Below are 7075 nucleotides of genomic sequence, written 5' to 3'. Positions count from 1 at the left end.
TTTTTCCTGTGGTACTCAGGCCTCTCACTGTTGTGGCCTCTCCCATTGTGGAGCACAGGCTCCGGACGCACAGGCCCAGCGGCCATGGCTCACGGGCCCAGCCGCTCCGCGGCATGTGGGATCTTCCCGGACCAGGGATCGAACCCGTGTCCCCTGCATTGGCAGGCAAATTCTTAACCACTGCGCCACCAGGGAAGCCCTGTAATTCTAAATAAGAGATAAAAGCAACATCTATTTGCCGTCTTCTCTCTGGTACAGTGGCTGCTGAGCGTGCCGGGGTGGAAAGAAGGCAATGTGATATTGGCCATGGGAAACCCCAAATTCCCAATTGCTCTTTCTCAGGGGGTGGCCTGCAAAAGAACGGCCTCTGTCCTGGTTCTTTAAATATCATCAAGGAGCACAAACTGTAGGTACCTCACTTAAAATGCAGAGGGGTTTGGTTGCCATAGATATTGTATGCAAATAAAGCATGCATTTTTATGGAGAAAAAGAGATTCAGGAGGAAAATGTTTATTTTCAAGAATTTGAAAGGCTGATCACTGGAAGAGAGTTCAACGCTTCTTTAGAAGTATCATGAGTTGTCCCCGAGGCAGGACTAGACCTGGTGTTGTTGGTATCAGTTTCTCCTCTGGGTCTAGATGAGAACATCTCGCAGGGCACACAGGCGCTAAGTGCGCTGGCCCTTGCTGGTTCCAGCCGGTGTCTCGCGCTGTCCCCCAACACTGTCACCTGTTTACTCAGCAATTCTTTCAGTTCCTCTGTGCCCCTGCCTCTGTCACATACACAATTTACAATTACAGTGCTGGCACAAAGATGTCTCTTCCTAAATATCTCTATTGGACGGGGAGCCATGTAAGTGATAGCAGACTCATTGCTCTTATGCATGCTTTGTTTAATTGATTGATTGTCATTCAACAAACAGTTATAGAGTTCCTACCATGTGTGAGGCTAATGCCATCTCCAGGCCTTGGTCTCCATAGCACTTCTCTGCTCCTCAAATAAGATCCTCCCAGAGCACTTCCATGGTTTTCTACCCTGGCAGGTATCATACTGCGTTTGACTGTTTATCAGCTCGTTTGAGTCTCCCACCTGGACTAGAAGGTTTTTCACAATGACAGGGACTGTACCCATTTGGTAAATGATTACTTCCGTGATGTCTAACACACATGTTAGAATCCACACATCCCTGTTGCTTAATGATGGATAAACAAATTAATCGACACAAAAGTGAGTTTTCTGTCAGTTGAGGTGTTTTCGCAGGGGGTTGGGGGATGCCTGTCTAATAGAGATCTTTGAGCAGAGGCGTGTCCTTTGGGTATTATACAAACCACACCACATTGTAATTGCTGACTTACTGAGCTCACTTCCCCCTTCGACTGTGAGCTCCTTGAGAACAGGAACAGAGTTCTATTTGTCTTTGAAATCCTACACAATACACTCAATGTTCGGAAAGTTCATACAAAGTCTATTTTTTGAGAATGGACTGTTTACAGAAAAAAAGAACGCTGGAGCACTGGAGAAAAAAGATGGCAATAATATAATCCACTTGCTTTGCCAGGCCATTAAGAAGAATTTGGTAAATATTAGCTAATGTCCAGCCCTATGCTTGCTATTAAGATTTGCTGATTTCAACAGAAAGTGACCTAGAAACTGTGCATGTTACATAATCCAGGGCCAATTTCTAATCGCCCAATAGTTCCAAAAATACATATTGTATTTGTCTGTGGTAGGATTAAATGCCATTGTCTAAGCAAAGTCAGATATAGGCTGTGTATAATGGGACTGCCATGTGACTGATGGGTTTGGTCAGAGGATGAATTTATCCTGTATTCTTGCATTCTCTAGGTATAAATCTTCTCACTGTCTGAGTAAATAAATCAACAGCATTGGTTAACCCAGTGCATGTAGAAAGTACCTTCAGTAAGTGCCAGATTTTACAAAATAAATCCGACAATAAAGGCTGCTTTTAAATCTCAATTTCTTAAACAACAGTGACTGCTGTGTAGAGAGATTAACATGGTATCTTGTTTCTTCCTGGTGTGATCTTATTTTTGTCTTACAAATATGTACTTACCTACGTCTGTGTCATTCACCTGCATCTTTGTGAATGCTTAGAAATCTCAGTATCTCAGAAGTGTGCTTCAGGGAATATGCTGGGAGATTGATGATAACTAATTGTTTCTGGTGAAAGGTATTGGGCACAAACTAGGAGGAAGAGCGAGAGAGCTATTGAACATGGTAAAGGAGAGGAGGAAAATGCCGGAACAGAGGCTGTGCCTGCTGCCCAGGGACTTTAGCTGGTGGCTTGTCAAGTCTTAGCATGATGGTATTCAAGCCATGTGAGGTTTGGGAAAAAAATACGTACCCAGCTTGGGGCTTGGCCTGAGAACGGCCAATTACCTTGGTTTAAACCACACAGCTCCACTATCAAATTAATGTTTTCAGGCTAATACAAATTAGCATCGGTCCACTGGCCAAAGCCTACCATAAATTAGGCTGGGTTTGAAAGAAATCAGCCTCTGCTTACAGAGACCAGCTCCCAACACTTCCTCCTTGCTTTTCCCAGCCGTGGATGCTTCGGGACAGAATATGTTTAAAATGTTGGTAAGTGTGGGCGATCTGGGGAAAGCTTTTTTTTAAGCTGGTTGCTTTTGTTCCTGCTCTTTGCAAGGCCAGGCAGATAATATTTTCTTAGTAGTACAGGCATGGAAACCCAAACTCATCCAAGAGATAAATCGGGGGCACTCATTTACTCTACAAAAGTGAAATGAATTTGGGTGGGACTACAAGAATAGTGGGGGAGAAAAGCTCAGAGGTTGCTGTGTTAGGAGCTACGTCTGGAATTATAATGTATGACAAAGAGGATGTGAATTCGACTGATGAATGTTGGCTTTAGAAGTTATTGTTTTAGGTGAGATCCACCCTAAGAAGAGCTTTGTAAACAGTATGAGCCTCCATGAACCTGGGAAAGGGAGAGAGTCCCCAGTGGATGGACACAAGGTTAGGGGAGATGTGAGCAGAGAAAAGGGAGAGATTGGGGAAGGAAGAGACCACTTTCCCTGGTGAGCCACACTTAGGACCATCCCCTCATACTCTTTGGGGACTTGAGGTCGATGAGGGTTGGGTGACATGAGGGGCAGGGCCCTCTGAGTGCACTGCTGTCTGCTCTCTTGGTTACATTTTTTTTTTTATTTTTTAGTATCTTTAGAACCTGTCCTTCCAATCACCACAGCCGTGGTTTTCTCATCACCACTTCTAACTGGGGTCTTCTTGTGTTTTCACCTGGTTTAGGGCCATGAGCAAGACGTGGTAGGATATCACTTTTGTTTAAAATTTATCATTAAGTTGGTTTCGCTTCCTAGTTTGTATGAATACACACATTTTTGAAGGGGGATTTTGAAATCTATTTTAGAAACATGTTTGCATTTGATTAAAAATACCACGAAGACATTGCCAACCATAACAGGCACACCTTGGGAGTGGGGTGTGCACAGCTAGGGGAGGAGACCGTCTAGTGTTTATGACCCCAGGGGTTCATCAGTGTTGTCTGTTCGGGGGAAATCCCTTCAGTTTTATGCTGTAAGATGGAAGTTACAATAATGTCATCCATGAGACCTTTGTCCAGATGGTATTTTGAAGTGCTTAATTTATTCAAGGAATGATTCCATTTATGCTTATTGAATAAATAGTAAGCGCCCATGGTCTGTACTAACAGCTGGGATAGAGGAGTGAATAAAACATGGCTCTACCTTTGTGCAGGATTCTTTAAATCAGAGTGCCCCATCCTTCAGCTTGCGGGCAAGGAAGGAAGTGGGAGATACCGATGGTGAGCATCTTACTATTCCTTTTAGGAATCTTGGCATCCCAGGCTTGTGATCCACTGAGAAAACTTCCGTGATCTTATGATGCAACTTGACCAAACAGTATTGAGGAACTCTGTTCTAAATAGTGTCGAGCAAAAAAAAAAAAGGAAGTTGACCAATGCTTCTATTGAAATGTTTCAGAGAAATCTGGTGTTAGAATATGAAACGTTATAACTGAGACACAGTGAGGCAGAGATTTCTCTGACCTGGAAACAGGGAACCTTACGCTCTAGTTGTCATCATGCCGTGATTAGGTCCCCGACTTTGCTGTTGTCTTAATTTTATTGAAGTATATAGTTGATTTACAACGTTGTGCTAATTTCTGTTGAGAGACCTGACTTTGGAAACGTCATTAAAATTTTCTCACTTCCGGGCTTCCCTGGTGGCGCAGCGGTTGAGAGTCCGCCTGCCGATGCAGGGGATGCGGGTTCGTGCCCCGGTCCGGGAAGATCCCACATGCCGCGGAGCGGCTGGGCCCGTGAGCCACGGCCGCTGAGCCTGCGCGTCCGGAGCCTGTGCTCCGCACCAGGATCACTAGATAAATGAGAGAATTGAATTGAATTATAATTTCTCTTGCTATGTGAGTACCCATAGCAGTACATAAGATGATTTAGGTAGTATACTGATGAGCCTTTTTTTCATAGTTATTTATTTCTATATATTAACAAAAATGTAAATAGTGCATCAAGCTTCTGCTTTCACAGATAGTTTTGCTTAACTTAAGACTAAATTTATTAAAGAAAAAAGGAGAATTCATTTAAGGAATACTATCAAATAAATCATAGTACAGGCCATAATTTGTTATCACAAACATTTAAAAAAATTTATTTTATTGAAGCATAGTGGATTTACAATGTGTTAATTTCCATTGTTCAGCAAAGTGATTCAGTTATACACGTATATACATTCTTTTTCCATATTCTTTCCCATTATGGTTTATCACAGGATACTGAATATAGTTCCCTGTGCTATACAGTAGGACCTTGTTGTTTAGCCATCCTACGTATAATAGTTTGCATCTGCCAACCCCAAACTCCCAATCCATTCCTCCCCCATTTCCCTTCCCCTTGGCAGCCACAAGTCTGTTCTCTGTGTCTGCGTTATCACGAACATTTTTAACGTTGGGCGTGACTAAGGTCAGAAAACACATGGATGTATGCTCTCTCAGGTTCCTTTACATTTCTATCTCCCTGGAATTATTTTTTCTCTTTATCTTTAAGCAATATGGCCTTGTAGTGGACATTTTCTACTGACAATAGCATTATGGTATCCAGAACAAGGTTGTCAGCTTGCCCAAGCGATCATTCACCCAGATCGTATTGAATGGCAGTTTCATAGACAGTTAGCTCTTTATGTGAGTCACTTAGTTCACTAGTGTTATACACATAATTTTGTTCTGTTTTGTTTTTCTCTGATGTGATTTCAGGTCAGGTGTTGACAGAAAGAATGTTCAAACATCTTCAGAAATGGTTTGTCGCTCACTTTCTTGGGCGTCCTGTGCAAAGAGCAAGGCTGGTCTCCAAAGATGGAAGGTGTAACATCGAATTTGGCAACGTAGAGGCACAGTCGAGGCTGATATTCTTTGTGGACATCTGGACGACTGTGCTGGACCTCAAGTGGAGATACAAAATGACCATCTTCATCACAGCCTTCTTGGGGAGCTGGTTTTTCTTTGGCCTCCTGTGGTATGCGGTCGCCTACATTCACAAAGATCTCCCTGAGTTCCATCCTTCCGCCAACCACACCCCTTGCGTGGAGCACATTAATGGTCTGACCTCAGCTTTTCTGTTTTCTCTGGAAACGCAAGTGACCATTGGCTATGGATTCAGGTGTGTGACGGAACAGTGTGGCACTGCCATTTTTCTGCTTATCTTCCAGTCTATCCTTGGAGTCATCATCAATTCTTTCATGTGTGGTGCCATTTTAGCCAAGATCTCCCGACCCAAAAAACGCGCCAAGACCATTACTTTCAGCAAGAATGCAGTGATCAGTAAGCGGGGTGGGAAGCTCTGTCTCTTGATCCGAGTGGCTAACCTTCGGAAGAGGCTCCTTATTGGCAGTCACATATACGGAAAGCTTCTGAAGACCACCATCACTCCTGAAGGAGAGACCATCATTTTGGACCAGATCAATATCAACTTTGTGGTTGACGCAGGGAATGAAAACTTATTTTTCATCTCCCCGCTGACAATTTACCATGTCATTGACCACGCTAGCCCCTTCTTCCACATGGCAGCAGAAACCCTTCCCCAGCAGGACTTTGAATTAGTGGTGTTTTTAGACGGCACGGTGGAATCAACCAGTGCTACCTGCCAAGTCCGGACATCCTACATCCCAGAAGAGGTGCTCTGGGGCTATCGTTTTGCTCCCATAGTGTCCAAGACCAAGGAAGGGAAATACCGAGTAGATTTCCATAACTTTAGCAAAACAGTGGAAGTGGAGACGCCTCACTGTGCCATGTGCCTTTATAATGAGAAAGATGCTCAAGCCAGGATGAAGAGAGGCTATGACAACCCCAACTTCATCTTGTCCGAAGTCAGCGAAACAGACGACACCAAAATGTAACAGTGGGTTTTCAACATGAGTAAAGCAAAATCTCGAAGATACCTAGTAACTAGAAACGTTATGGAGCAATCAAGAATTTGAGGGTGTGACAGTGGGACAAGAGCCTTTAAAATCTCCCCGCGCAATGTCCCTGAACCCCATAACCATGATCCTACAAGACACGTAGCTCTACAAGGCAACTGCATGAGAACATGCAATGGGTTTATAGGAAACTGGAATATGGGAGACATAGGAGCTCACATAAAATCTTGAACAGGATTATTTGAAATCATGCAGTGTTGATGGGAACAGACAAAAATCATTGAAAGCCTCATGGACAGACCAAATGAGATCTTTTTTAAGAGTCTTCCCAAAGAAGATATAAGCTTTAGATAGGATCAGGGAAAAAAGATATTCTTATTTTGGTTCTACTGATAAGAAGGAAGCCACGTTTATTTTAACATTGGCTTGTATCAAAGGAAAAACTGTCTCCTGAGTTGGGGGAGATGAACCAATCAAAGTAATAAGAAAAGATGGATGCACAGAGAACATTTGTGAGGCTCTGGCTTTCTCCAGCCCTGGTTGTTGGTGCTTTCATCTAAGTCTGGGTCATGCTGTGTTTCCAGAGGAGCAAGGGGGAGGCTTGGCCCATGGACTCCGCATCTCTA

The 7075-nt window shown here is 43.5% G+C and overlaps 1 protein-coding gene across 3 annotated transcripts in view; it reads left to right on the top strand.

Annotated features, from left to right (window-relative positions):
* Window positions 1-6804, top strand: part of KCNJ1 (potassium inwardly rectifying channel subfamily J member 1) — a 29729-nt gene extending 22925 nt beyond the window's left edge. For 2 of the 3 annotated variants that reach the window (XM_007463633.1, XM_007463634.1), the window contains one exon: window positions 5290-6804. In XM_007463633.1, the coding sequence (XP_007463695.1) occupies window positions 5310-6428 (1119 nt within the window). In that variant the 5' untranslated portion in view covers window positions 5290-5309 and the 3' untranslated portion in view covers window positions 6429-6804. Of the gene's footprint in view, window positions 1-2462; window positions 2611-5289 lie in introns of those variants that run through there. The other variant, XM_007463632.1, reaches the window with a different exon arrangement.
* Window positions 6805-7075: the final 271 nt, after the last annotated feature.

Source organism: Lipotes vexillifer, unplaced genomic scaffold (assembly GCF_000442215.2).
Source record: "Lipotes vexillifer unplaced genomic scaffold, Lipotes_vexillifer_v1.1 scaffold442, whole genome shotgun sequence".
NCBI classification, from domain to species: domain Eukaryota; kingdom Metazoa; phylum Chordata; class Mammalia; order Artiodactyla; family Lipotidae; genus Lipotes; species Lipotes vexillifer.
Note: the sequence above shows the minus strand (reverse complement) of the source record. Positions and strands in the feature narration are given on the sequence as shown.